The sequence below is a fragment of the Bufo bufo genome, chromosome 7 (assembly GCF_905171765.1).
Source record: "Bufo bufo chromosome 7, aBufBuf1.1, whole genome shotgun sequence".
Classification (NCBI taxonomy): domain Eukaryota; kingdom Metazoa; phylum Chordata; class Amphibia; order Anura; family Bufonidae; genus Bufo; species Bufo bufo.
In genome coordinates this window covers 1,786,579-1,801,163 of record NC_053395.1, presented here as the reverse complement: position 1 = coordinate 1,801,163, position 14,585 = coordinate 1,786,579, and the positions used below count along the sequence as shown (strand labels likewise).

At 47.2% G+C, this 14,585-nt stretch overlaps 1 protein-coding gene across 1 annotated transcript in view; it reads left to right on the top strand.

Annotated features, from left to right (window-relative positions):
* LOC121008410 (cytospin-A-like) overlaps positions 1 to 10,635 on the top strand; it is a 30,113-nt gene extending 19,478 nt beyond the window's left edge. The window contains exons 3-14 of the mRNA XM_040440942.1: positions 3,739 to 4,158; positions 4,322 to 4,359; positions 4,509 to 4,563; positions 4,649 to 4,710; positions 7,679 to 7,812; positions 9,130 to 9,226; positions 9,299 to 9,365; positions 9,625 to 9,691; positions 9,809 to 9,911; positions 9,995 to 10,111; positions 10,189 to 10,248; positions 10,322 to 10,635. Coding sequence (XP_040296876.1) covers positions 3,739 to 4,158; positions 4,322 to 4,359; positions 4,509 to 4,563; positions 4,649 to 4,710; positions 7,679 to 7,812; positions 9,130 to 9,226; positions 9,299 to 9,365; positions 9,625 to 9,691; positions 9,809 to 9,911; positions 9,995 to 10,111; positions 10,189 to 10,248; positions 10,322 to 10,411 — 1,310 coding nt within the window. The 3' untranslated portion in view covers positions 10,412 to 10,635. The remainder of the gene's footprint in view (positions 1 to 3,738; positions 4,159 to 4,321; positions 4,360 to 4,508; positions 4,564 to 4,648; positions 4,711 to 7,678; positions 7,813 to 9,129; positions 9,227 to 9,298; positions 9,366 to 9,624; positions 9,692 to 9,808; positions 9,912 to 9,994; positions 10,112 to 10,188; positions 10,249 to 10,321) is intronic.
* Positions 10,636 to 14,585: the final 3,950 nt, after the last annotated feature.

The following is a 14,585-nucleotide window of genomic DNA, read 5'->3' as shown; positions in this document are numbered from 1 at the left end:
GCATTATTATACACAGTAGTATTATAGGTAGCATTATTATACCCAGTAGTATTATAAGTAGCAGTAATATACCCAGTAGTATTATAGGTAGCAGTAATATACCCATTAGTATTATAGGTAGCAGTAATATACCCAGTAGTATTATAGGTAGCAGTAATATACCCAGTAGTATTATAGGTAGCAGTAATATACCCAGTAGTATTATAGGTAGCAGTAACATACCTAGTAGTATTATAGGTAGTATTAATATACCCAGTAGTATTATAGGTAGCATTATTATACCCAGTAGTATTATAGGTAGCAGTAATATACCCAGTAGTATTATAGGTAGCAGTAATATACCCAGTAGTATTATAGGTAGCATTATTATACCCAGTAGTATTATAGGTAGCAGTAATATACCCAGTAGTATTAAAGGTAGCAGTAATATACCCAGTAGTATTATAGGTAGCAGTAATATACCCAGTAGTATTAAAGGTAGCAGTAATATACCCAGTAGTATTAAAGGTAGCAGTAATATACCCAGTAGTATTATAGGTGGCAGTAATATACCCAGTAGTATTAAAGGTAGCAGTAATATACCCAGTAGTATTAAAGGTAGCAGTAATATACCCAGTAGTATTAAAGGTAGCAGTAATATACCCAGTAGTATTATAGGTAGCAGTAACATACCTAGTAGTATTATAGGTAGCATTATTATACCCAGTAGTATTATAGGTAGCATTAATATACCCAGTAGTATTATAGGTAGCATTATTATACCCAGTAGTATTATAGGTAGCATTAATATACCCAGTAGTATTATAGGTAGCATCAATATACCCAGTAGTATTATAGGTAGCAGTAACATACATAGTAGTATTATAGGTAGCATTAATATACCCAGTAGTATTATAGGTAGCATTATTATACCCAGTAGTATTATAGGTAGCATTAATATACCCAGTAGTATTATAGGTAGCAGTAATATACCCAGTAGTACTATAGGTAGCAGCAATATACCCAGTAGTATCATAGGTAGCAGTAACATACCTAGTAGTATTATAGGTAGCAGTAATATACCCAGTAGTATTATAGGTAGTATTAATATACCTAGTAGTATTATAGGTAGCATTAATACACCCAGTAGTATTATAGGTAGCATTATTATACCCAGTAGTATTATAGGTAGCAGTAATATACCCAGTAGTATTATAGGTAGTATTAATATACCCAGTAGTATTATAGGTAGCAGTAAAATACCCAGTAGTATTAGAGGTAGCAGTAATATACCTAGTAGTATAATAGGTAGCAGTAATATACCCAGTAGTATTAGAGGTAGCAGTAATATACCCAGTAGTATTATAGGTAGCATTAATATACCCAGTAGTATTATAGGTAGCATTATTATACCCAGTAGTATTATAGGTAGCAGTAATATACCCAGTAGTATTATAGGTAGTATTAATATACCTAGTAGTATTATAGGTAGCATTAATACACCCAGTAGTATTATAGGTAGCATTATTATACCCAGTAGTATTATAGGTAGCAGTAATATACCCAGTAGTATTATAGGTAGTATTAATATACCCAGTAGTATTATAGGTAGCAGTAAAATACCCAGTAGTATTAGAGGTAGCAGTAATATACCTAGTAGTATAATAGGTAGCAGTAATATACCCAGTAGTATTAGAGGTAGCAGTAATATACCCATTAGTATTATAGGTAGCATTAATATACCCAGTAGTATTATAGGTAGCATTATTATACCCAGTAGTATTATAGGTAGCATTAATATACCCAGTAGTATTATAGGTAGCAGTAATATACCCAGTAGTATTATAGGTAGCAGTAATATACCCAGTAGTATTATAGGTAGCAGTAATATACCCAGTAGTATTATAGGTAGCAGTAATATACCCAGTAGTATTATAGGTAGCAGTAATATACCCAGTAGTATTAGAGGTAGCAGTAATATACCTAGTAGTATAATAGGTAGCAGTAATATACCCAGTAGTATTAAAGTTAGCAGTAATAAACCTAGAAATATTATTATAGGTAGCAGTAATATACCCAGTAGTATTATAAGTAGCAGTAAGGCTACTTTCACACCTGCGTTCGGTGTGGATCCGTCTTGTATCTGCACAGACGGATCCGCACTGATAATGCAAACGCTTGTATCCATTCAGAGCGGATCCGTTTGCATTATTATTTCAAAATAAAGTCTAAGTCAAAACGGATCCGTCCTAACTTAAATTGAAAGTCAATGGGGGACGGATCCGTTTTCAGTTGCACAAGATTGTCAGTGAAAACGGATCCGTTCCCATTGATTTGCATTGTAAGTCAGGACGGATCCGTTTGACTCCGCATCGTCAGGCGGACACCAAAACGCTGTAAGCAGTGTCCACCTCCAGAGCGTAATGGAGGCGCAACGGAGCCAGACTGAAGCATTCTGAACGGATCCTTATCCATTCAGAATGCATTGGGGCAGAACTGATCCGTTTTGGGACGCTTGTAAGAGCCCTGAACGGATCTCACAAACGGTAACAGTAATATACCTAGTAGTATTATAGGTAGCATTATTATACCCAGTAGTATTATAGGTAGCAGTAATATACCCAGTAGTATTATAGGTAGCATTATTATACCCAGTAGTATTATAAGTAGCAGTAATATACCCAGTAGTATTAAATGTAGCAGTAATATACCCAGTAGTATTATAGGTAGCAGTAATATACCCAGTAGTATTATAGGTAGCATTAATATACCTAGTAGTATTATAGGTAGCAGTAATACACCTAGTAGTATTATAGGTAGCAGTAATACACCTAGTAGTATTATAGGTAGCAGTAACGTACCCAGTAGTATTATAGCAGTAATATACCCAGTAGTATTATAGGTAGCAGTAATATACCCAGTAGTATTATAGGTAGCAGTAATATACCTAGTAGTATTATAGGTAGCAGTAATACACCTAGTAGTATTATAGGTAGCATTAACGTACCCAATAGTATTATAGCAGTAATATACCCAGTAGTATTATAGGTAGCAGTAATATACCCAGTAGTATTATAGGTAGCAGTAATACACCTAGTAGTATTATAGCACTAATATACCCAGTAGTATTATAGGTAGCAGTAATATACCCAGTAGTAATATATATAGCAGTAATAAACCTAGTAGTATTATAGCAGTAATGTAAAGGGGACGTTTCAGCGCACGGGGAGATTTGTGTCCGGTAATGAGGCCGTCTCTATAAATACCAGCCACAGTTCCAATAAAGGGTTTGTCCTGGAAGAGATAACGATGACGTGGCCTCAGCACAGGTCATCTGTGTCTCATCAGCTGGGTCAATGTCCCGACACCCCCCTGAGGGAGCCACCGCGGTCACCGGAGCTCTGGTGAGAGATACTCCCGGCAAGCACAGCGCCGTACATAGCATAGTGGCTGTGCTTGGTATTGCACTCTGCCCTACTGACTTGAATAAGGCTGAGCTGCTCCTCAGCCATGTGACCGATGTACGGTGACGTCACTGGCCTCGGAAGAGGCTGTGGTGCTCAAGGCCTTTTCTAACATGCGTGGTGGGGTCCTGGGTGTCGGACCCCCACAGATCTAATACTGATGGCCTGAGGATAGGTCATCAATATATATTCCTGGATAACCCCTTTAAATGTGGCTTCTGTCTAGCTGAGTTCTAGGTTTTGTCTTCCTTATTTTTTTCTGGGAGTTCTAGATCCTCTCTTCTTGTGTCCACAGATCCTGCCATGGGTCCGGTGTCACCATCACACTATAAGACTCATCAGTCCCCAACAGCCTCTCCCACACGGGACATGTTCTACACCCCCATAAGCAGCCCTGACACACGGCCCACTCCCATGGACACAGGCCCTCCCCCTGAGGAATCAAACCCCCTGCAAGATGAGACTAGAAGTGTGGATAGCTGGGGGGCCCTCTTTGGCAGAGCAATGAAGAGGATCCAAAGAGCAGCATGTGCTTTGGACGAGATGCACGGTCAACTGCAGGGCCTTCTGACTCCTGGAAGCAGCACCGAGGGGCCCCGAATTCTGGATTCAGCTCTTGGTTGGGAGGCTCGACTGACAGAAGTGAGAAAAGACCTGAAGGGAGGCCTGCGAGAACTGGGCGACCTAAGGAGACAGTACGAGGCACTGAGTGCAGGTACCACGTGTAGGATCTACCCCTCGCGGGCACCACACCTTAAATCCATTAAATATTAGATACCAGAATCAGCTGGAGGGGTGTAAAGTGGGCGTCCAGCGCCCCCCACATAGCCAATAATAACAGTCATCTGGATAATCTCTTCTCTGTCTCTTTCTTACAGGTTCAGGAAAGGAGAACACGAAGCCCACCGACATTCAGGTGAGAGAGCCAACCTGTGGTGAGACCATGTATAGGTAGACAATATGTGAGACATGAACCTGTGCAGCCCCTTCAAGGAGGTGACTGAAAAGAGACCCTCCTGAGGCAGAATAATTGTACTATAATTGTACTTGTCTGATGTCTCACAGGCATACATCAGAGCACTGGAATCTGAGGAGAGAGTAGAGCGGGAACGACTGCGGGGTAGGTACACAGGTCACCTGCAGTGAATGTTCATGAGGTGCTCTGCAGTGCTGCTCGCATACTCAGTGTTCCTCTACCCCCACAGATCGGGTCTATCAATTAGAGAAAGAAAATGTGAAGTCAACAGAGAGAATCATCGAGCTCCAGGTGAAACTACACTGAATGCATCTCCTCTACCTCACATGTCTCCTCTCCACCTTGTACATCTCCTCTACCTCATTTGTCTCCTCTCCACTTTGTACATCTCCTCTACCTCACTTGTCTCCTCTCCACCTCGTACATCTCCTCTACCTCACTTGTCTTCTCTCCACCTTGTACATCTCCTCTACCTCACATGTCTCCTCTCCACCTCGTACATCTCCTCTTCCTCACTTGTCTTCTCTCCACCTTGTACATCTCCTCTACCTCACTTGTCTTGTCTCCACCTTGTACATCTCCTCTACCTCACTTGTCTTCTCTCCACCTTGTACATCTCCTCTACCTCACATGTCTCCTCTCCACCTCGTACATCTCGTCTTCCTCACAGGTCTCCTCTCCACCTTGTACATCTCCTCTACCTCACTTGTCTTCTCTCCACCTTGTACATCTCCTCTACCTCACATGTCTCCTCTCCACCTCGTACATCTCGTCTTCCTCACAGGTCTTCTCTCCACCTTGTACATCTCCTCTACCTCACATGTTTCCTCTCCACCTCGTACATCTCCTCTACCTCACTTGTCTCCTCTCCACCTCGTACATTTCCTCTTCCTCACATGTCTCCTCTCCACCTCGTACATCTCCTCTACCTCACTTGTCTCCTCTCCACCTTGTACATCTCCTCTACCTCACTTGTCTCCTCTCCACCTTGTACATCTACTCTACCTCACTTGTCTCCTCTCCACCTTGTACATCTCCTCTACCTCACTTGTCTTGTCTCCACCTCGTACATCTCCTCTCCACCTCGTACATCTCCTCTACCTCACATGTCTCCTCTCCACCTCGTACATCTCCTCTACCTCACTTGTCTCCTCTCCACCTCGTACATCTCCTCTACCTCACATGTCTCCACTCCACCTCGTACATCTCCTCTACCTCACTTGTCTCCTCTCCACCTCGTACATCTCCTCTACCTCACATGTCTCCTCTCCACCTTGTACATCTACTCTACCTCACTTGTCTCCTCTCCACCTTGTACATCTCCTCTACCTCACTTGTCTTGTCTCCACCTCGTACATCTCCTCTCCACCTCGTACATCTCCTCTACCTCACATGTCTCCTCTCCACCTCGTACATCTCCTCTACCTCACTTGTCTCCTCTCCACCTCGTACATCTCCTCTACCTCACATGTCTCCACTCCACCTCGTACATCTCCTCTTCCTCACTTGTCTCCTCTCCACCTCGTACATCTCCTCTACCTCACATGTCTCCTCTCCACCTTGTACATCTCCTCTACCTTACTTGTCTTCTCTCCACCTTGTACATCTCCTCTACCTCACTTGTTTCCTCTCCACCTTGTACATCTCCTCTACCTCACTTGTTTCCTCTCCACCTCGTACATCTCCTCTACCTCACTTGTCTTGTCTCCACCTCGTACATCTCCTCTCCACCTCGTACATCTCCTCTACCTCACATGTCTCCTCTCCACCTCGTACATCTCCTCTACCTCACTTGTCTCCTCTCCACCTCGTACATCTCCTCTACCTCACATGTCTCCACTCCACCTTGTACATCTCCTTTACCTCACTTGTCTCCTCTCCACCTCGTACATCTCCTCTACCTCACGTCTCCTCTCCACCTTGTACATCTCCTCTACCTTACTTGTCTTCTCTCCACCTTGTACATCTCCTCTACCTCACTTGTTTCCTCTCCACCTTGTACATCTCCTCTACCTCACTTGTTTCCTCTCCACCTCGTACATTTCCTCCACCTCGTACATCTCCTCTAACTCACGTCTCCTCTCCACCTCGTACATCTCCTCTACCTCACTTGTCTTCTCTCCACCCTGTACATCCCCTCTACCTCACATGTCTCCTCTCCACCTCGTACATCTCCTCTACCTCACTTGTCTCTTCCCCACCTCGTACATCTCCTCTACCTCACTTGTCTCCTCTCCACCTCGTCTACCTCACTTGTCTCCTCTCCACCACGTACATTTCCTCTACCTCACTTGTCTCCTCTTCACCACTTACATTTCCTCTACCTCACTTGTCTCCTCTCCACCTTATACGTCTCCTCTCCACCACGTACATCTCCTTTACTGCACATGTCTCCTCTCCACCTCGTACATCTTCTCTACCTCACATGTCTCCTCTCCACCACGTACATTTCCTCTACCTCACATGTCTCCTCTCCACCACGTACATTTCCTCTACCTCACTTGTCTCCTCTCCACCACGTACATTTCCTCTACCTCACATGTCGCCTCTCCACCTCATACATCTCCTCTACCTCACTTGTCTCCTCTCCACCTCGTACATCTCCCCTACCTCACTTGTCTCCTCTCCACCTCGTACATCTCCTCTACCTCACATGTCTCCTGTCCACCTCGTACATCTCCTCTACCTTACATGTCTCCTCTCCACCTCGTACATCTCCTCTACCTCACATGTTTCCTCTCCACCTCGTACATCTCCTCTACCTCACATGTTTCCTCTCCACCTCGTACATCTCCTCTACCTCATGTCTCCTCTCCACCAGGTACATCTCCTCTACCTCACTTGTCTCCTCTCCACCACGTACATTTCCTCTACCTCACTTGTCTCCTCTTCACCACGTACATTTCCTCTACCTTACTTGTCTCCTCTCCACCTCGTACATCTCCTCTACCTCACTTGTCTCCTCTCCACCACATACATTTCCTCTACGTCACATGTCGCCTCTCCACCTTGCACATCTCCTCTACCTCACATGTATCGCCTATAATCATATGACCTTCCACCTCGCACATCTCCTACCTCACGTCTCCTCTCCACCTCATGTATGGCTGATAATCACATCTCCTCTCCATCTCATGTATCTCCTCTGACTCATTTCCTCTCCACTACACTTTATGTATCTTCACGCTACACTACATAGCTCCACTTTACCTCATCTCTCTTCTCATTCTCCATGGCTTTCTTTGTATTGTCCTCACAGGGTGAAGTACAAGACCTCAACATGCTGCAGTCAGATCTCCGCACGGCTGTCTCTGTAGCTGAGAGATTCAGAGAGGAGGCCCAAGAGAAATTGGAGAAATGTGAGCAAGAGAACAAAAAACTGAGAAGCAAGGGGTAAGCAGCGTCTGAGGCCAAAATGTAAAGCTCTGAACTACAGAATAGAGGGTCTGGGTGGTGGTGAATCCCTCTGTGATGGTAACATGGTTGTGGGTGGTGGTGAATCCCTCTGTCATGGTAACATGGTTGTGGGTGGTGTTGAATCCCTCTGTCATGGTAACATGGTTGTGGGTGGTGGTGGATGCCTCTGTGATGGTAACATGGTTGTGGGTGGTGGTGGATGCCTCTGTGATGGTAACATGGTTGTGGGTGGTGGTGAATCCCTCTGTGATGGTAACATGGTTGTGGGTGGTGGTGGATGCCTCTGTCATGGTAACATGGTTGTGGGTGGTGGTGGATGCCTCTGTCATGGTAAAATGGTTGTGGGTGGTGGTGGATGCCTCTGTCATGGTAACATGGTTGTGGGTGGTGGTGGATGCCTCTGTCATGGTAACATGGTTGTGGGTGGTGGTGGATGCCTCTGTGATGGTAACATGGTTGTGGGTAATGGAGGATGCCTCTGTGATGGTAACATGGTTGTGGGTGGTGGTGGATGCCTCTGTCATGGTAACATGGTTGTGGGTGGTGGTGGATGCCTCTGTGATGGTAACATGGTTGTGGGTGGTGGTGGATGCCTCTGTGATGGTAACATGGTTGTGGGTGGTGGTGGATGCCTCTGTGATGGTAACATGGTTGTGGGTGGTGGTGGATGCCTCTGTGATGGTAACATGGTTGTGGGTGGTGGTGGATGCCTCTGTGATGGTAACATGGTTGTGGGTGGTGGTGGATGCCTCTGTGATGGTAACATGGTTGTGGGTGGTGGTGGATGCCTCTGTGATGGTAACATGGTTGTGGGTAATGGAGGATGCCTCTGTGATGGTAACATGGTTGTGGGTGGTGGTGGATGCCTCTGTAATGGTAACATGGTTGTGGGTGGTGGTGGATGCCTCTGTGATGGTAACATGGTTGTGGGTGGTGGTGGATGCCTCTGTGATGGTAACATGGTTGTGGGTGGTGGTGGATGCCTCTGTGATGGTAACATGGTTGTGGGTGGTGGTGGATGCCGGGTAACATGGCACTGTTTGGTAGTGAATCCTTTCATGGTAACATGGCTCTGGGAGGTCGTGGATCCTTCTGTGATGCTATCGCAGTTCTGGCTGGTCTCTCTGTGATGGTAACTTAGTTTTGGCTGATGGTGCCTCTTTACATGGATTTGGGTAGTGGGAGGTAATGTCCTTGAACCATTAGTCTGTTTAGATGAAGTGAGACAATGGAGGACTGATGTGGAGAACATTGTGACGACTGGTGAGGACTGATCGTTGTCTTCTCATGTAGGTCTGACTCTGTGGATTGGGCAGAGAATTCCACTATCAATGGTTCACTCATGGCATATCGCAGCCTTCCACGAGGTGTCATCCTGTCCTCCATGAGGGTAAGTAAACCGGTCACCTCCTATTTGTACCCTTGACATCTCCACTTGCTCTTATCTGAACTCTCATTGCAGGAGCCCATAGTAAAATCCAGCAGCCTCATGAGTGTGCCTCCCAGCAGATCTCTGGCCCCAACTTTAGGTGAGACAAGATTTCCCCATGAGAAATCCATGGAAAATTAGAGGTATCTCAAAGGGTTCACTCCTGATGGCTTTTTATCTCTGTCCTTGTGTCTGAGGACATTTTCCTTCCTTAATAAGATCTCTTGTAGAAGCAACCAGTCTTCTCTGACCAAATCCAATCCCCATTTTCCCCCTTATGGTCATTGAGGTTTATCAAGTTTCCAGCCCTGTGCAGTGATGAGAGTAGTTGCCCTATAACCAGTGTTTGTATTTATCAGATGCTGCTTCATCCCGTAAAGAGAGAAGAGGAAGCCTGGAAACCTTATTAAATGAGTCAAAAGCCACGTGAGTAACACACCACAGCTGGGCCATCACTCTCATCAAACACCTGACCCTGGAGACAGTGGCCCATTAGACGGCTGCCATGTTGGGCTGCTTCTCATGGTCGTTATATTTACACAGAGAGAATTTGACTGAAGATTCTGGGTCCTTCTTCCGTCGTTATGGAGGTTCAAAAAGAGGCGTGTTTCTGCGCTGGGCTCAAGACCGCACCTGCGGGTATAAGGTGGGCATAGTGAGGAACGTCCGCAGCTCTTCTCCAGTATTATACTCTCTACGTAAGGGTTGATAGATCTGTATGTCTTTCAGCATGTGGTTATCACAAACTTCAGCACCTCCTGGGTAGACGGCATGGCTCTGTGTGCCCTCCTGCACTCCTACCTCCCGCAGAGTATCCCATATTCACAGCTGCGCCCTCTGGAGAAGGTATGCCGCTATCAGTGTGCCCTCTACCATGGTTATGACACTCCGGTCCTGCTCTCTGACAATGAATTCTCTTACAGAGGAAGAACCTCCAATTGGCTTTCCAGGTGGCCGAGAGTGCGGGGATCCCCTCCTTGCTGGTAATCCCATGTCCCATGTACCTCAGTGTCTGTGTCCCCACTTTCTGGTGCTGACTCTTCTTTCCTCTTGTAGACCACAGACCACATGCTTCAGACCCAAGGTCCAGACTGGCAGAAAGTTCTTCTGTACGTTGAGTCCATTTACCAGAAATTTGAGGCATGAATTTCTTGGGACAACCTCTTCTCAGTGTCAGGTACTGCTGTGGTTGGCAGAGGCCATCATCCCGTTAAATGGATTCTGCTAGGGTACGTCATGTCTTCTGAAGCCACCGGCTCCAGCTATCTCCTCCCATGGAGTGTACTGATGAGTACTGCAGTTACAGCTGGACTGATGCCTACTATGGAGTTGCTCCTTTGAGGGCTGCAGTGTGGAATAAAACTCATCCATCTTCCGTCTCTTCTGATCTTCTGTTCCACACAAGTGCGGGGCAGCACGACCCTGGGGTAAAGAAACCCACAGCCTGGGACATTGGGGCCCACTGCCTGGTGGGACACTCCCTTGCACTGGGCACTGAGTAACTGCACACAAGTGCCGATTTCCTAGCGTTTCTGCACCAGAAAACGTCTTACTTGCGGGTTCTGGCACGGATTTGATGCGATTTTGCCCCAGATCTCGCCCTTCCATTTAAAAGGGTGAAATCTGCTCCAGAAATCACACAAACAATTGCCACGCTGCAGATTTTACTGTCCACACATGAGATTTGTCCCCCACTCTGCTGCTCCTGTAATCCGCTGCAGTTTTTACAAGTGTAAATCCATGCAGAAAAACTGTGACATCAGCAAAGCGTGCCGGCACTTAAAGGGTTAAGCACTCACCGTCTCTCTGATTCTCACACATTTTGACATTTCCAAATCCCAAGAACCCTGAGAAGTATCAGGAAAAACACCAAGACCTTAGACCGAGCTTCTATAGGTGATGTCAGTGCCACAGGGCGGGGCTGTGACCTCAGTACTATTATAGACAGTGATGTCAGTGCCACAGGGCGGGGCTGTGACCTCAGTACTATTATAGACAGTGATGTCAGTGCCACAGGGCGGGGCTGTGACCTCAGTACTATTATAGACAGTGATGTCAGTGCCACAGGGAGGGGCTGTGACCTCAGTACTATTATAGACAGTGATGTCAGTGCCACAGGGCGGGGCTGTGACCTCAGTACTATTATAGACAGTGATGTCAGTGCCACAGGGCGGGGCTGTGACCTCAGTACTATTATAGACAGTGATGTCAGTGCCACAGGGCGGGGCTGTGACCTCAGTACTATTATAGACAGTGATGTCAGTGCCACAGGGCGGGGCTGTGACCTCAGTACTATTATAGACAGTGATGTCAGTGCCACAGGGCGGGGCTGTGACCTCAGTACTATTATAGACAGTGATGTCAGTGCCACAGGGCGGGGCTGTGACCTCAGTACTATTATAGACAGTGATGTCAGTGCCACAGGGCGGGGCTGTGACCTCAGTACTATTATAGACAGTGATGTCAGTGCCACAGGGCGGGGCTGTGACCTCAGTACTATTATAGACAGTGATGTCAGTGCACAGGGCGGGGCTGTGACCTCAGTACTATTATAGACAGTGATGTCAGTGCCACAGGGCGGGGCTGTGACCTCAGTACTATTATAGACAGTGATGTCAGTGCCACAGGGCGGGGCTGTGACCTCAGTACTATTATAGACAGTGATGTCAGTGCCACAGGGCGGGGCTGTGACCTCAGTACTATTATAGACAGTGATGTCAGTGCACAGGGCGGGGCTGTGACCTCAGTACTATTATAGACAGTGATGTCAGTGCCACAGGGAGGGGCTGTGACCTCAGTACTATTATAGACAGTGATGTCAGTGCCACAGGGCGGGGCTGTGACCTCAGTACTATTATAGACAGTGAAGTCAGTGCCACAGGGCGGGGCTGTGACCTCAGTACTATTATAGACAGTGATGTCAGTGCCACAGGGCGGGGCTGTGACCTCAGTACTATTATAGACAGTGATGTCAGTGCCACAGGGCGGGGCTGTGACCTCAGTACTATTATAGACAGTGATGTCAGTGCCACAGGGAGGGGCTGTGACCTCAGTACTATTATAGACAGTGATGTCAGTGCCACAGGGAGGGGCTGTGACCTCAGTACTATTATAGACAGTGATGTCAGTGCCACAGGGCGGGGCTGTGACCTCAGTACTATTATAGACAGTGATGTCAGTGCCACAGGGCGGGGCTGTGACCTCAGTACTATTATAGACAGTGATGTCAGTGCCACAGGGCGGGGCTGTGACCTCAGTACTATTATAGACAGTGATGTCAGTGCACAGGGCGGGGCTGTGACCTCAGTACTATTATAGACAGTGATGTCAGTGCCACAGGGCGGGGCTGTGACCTCAGTACCATTATAGACAGTGATGTCAGTGCCACAGGGCGGGGCTGTGACCTCAGTACCATTATAGACAGTGATGTCAGTGCCACAGGGCGGGGCTGTGACCTCAGTACCATTATAGACAGTGATGTCAGTGCCACAGGGAGGGGCTGTGACCTCAGTACTATTATAGACAGTGATGTCAGTGCCACAGGGCGGGGCTGTGACCTCAGTACTATTATAGACAGTGATGTCAGTGCACAGGGCGGGGCTGTGACCTCAGTACTATTATAGACAGTGATGTCAGTGCCACAGGGCGGGGCTGTGACCTCAGTACTATTATAGACAGTGATGTCAGTGCCACAGGGCGGGGTTGTGACCTCAGTACTATTATAGACAGTGATGTCAGTGCACAGGGTGGGGCTGTGACCTCAGTACTATTATAGACAGTGATGTCAGTGCCACAGGGAGGGGCTGTGACCTCAGTACTATTATAGACAGTGATGTCAGTGCACAGGGCGGGGCTGTGACCTCAGTACTATTATAGACAGTGATGTCAGTGCCACAGGGCGGGGCTGTGACCTCAGTACTATTATAGACAGTGATGTCAGTGCACAGGGCGGGGCTGTGACCTCAGTACTATTATAGACAGTGATGTCAGTGCCACAGGGCGGGGCTGTGACCTCAGTACCATTATAGACAGTGATGTCAGTGCCACAGGGCGGGGCTGTGACCTCAGTACTATTATAGACAGTGATGTCAGTGCCACAGGGCGGGGCTGTGACCTCAGTACTATTATAGACAGTGATGTCAGTGCACAGGGCGGGGCTGTGACCTCAGTACTATTATAGACAGTGATGTCAGTGCCACAGGGCGGGGCTGTGACCTCAGTACCATTATAGACAGTGATGTCAGTGCCACAGGGCGGGGCTGTGACCTCAGTACTATTATAGACAGTGATGTCAGTGCACAGGGCGGGGCTGTGACCTCAGTACTATTATAGACAGTGATGTCAGTGCACAGGGCGGGGCTGTGACCTAATGACTATTATACTGTGATGTCATGCTAGGGGCAGGGCGGTGACCTCTCCACACCTATTAGAGATACTACAGGTAAGCTCTTGACATGATGGGAGCGCTCTTTGAAATCCACATAGGAACACGTTCGCTCAACAAGCAGAAAAAGAAAAACAGAAGCGTTTATTAAAAACATACATAAAACACTATAAGAGACTCTGTACCCGTTCCAGGGGCGGCCGCCGCCTTCATCAGGCTGTAAGGTCAGAAGAAAATCCAGACATTTATATAGGTAAGAATATAGAGGAGATCCAGGAGACGTGGAGCCGACTGAACCAGAAGAAAACACACAGACATCCAGGAGACGTGGAGCCGACTGAACCAGAAGAAAACACACAGACATCCAGGAGACGTGGAGCCGACTGAACCAGAAGAAAACACACAGACATCCAGGAGACGTGGAGCCGACTGAACCAGAAGAAAACACACAGACATCCAGGAGACGTGGAGCCGACTGAACTGGACCGAACCAGAAGAAAACACAGACACCCAGGAGACGTGGAGCCGACTGAACTGGACCGAACCAGAAGAAAACACAGACACCCAGGAGACGTGGAGCCGACTGAACTGGACCGAACCAGAAGAAAACACAGACACCCAGGAGACGTGGAGCCGACTGAACCAGAAGAAAACACACAGACATCCAGGAGACGTGGAGCCGACTGAACCAGAAGAAAACACAGACATCCAGGAGACGTGGAGCCGACTGAACCAGAAGAAAACACACAGACATCCAGGAGACGTGGAGCCGACTGAACCAGAAGAAAACACACAGACATCCAGGAGACGTGGAGCCGACTGAACCAGAAGAAAACACACAGACATCCGGGAGACGTGGAGCCGACCGAACCAGAAGAAAACACACAGACATCCGGGAGACGTGGAGCCGACTGAACCAGAAGAAAACACAGACAT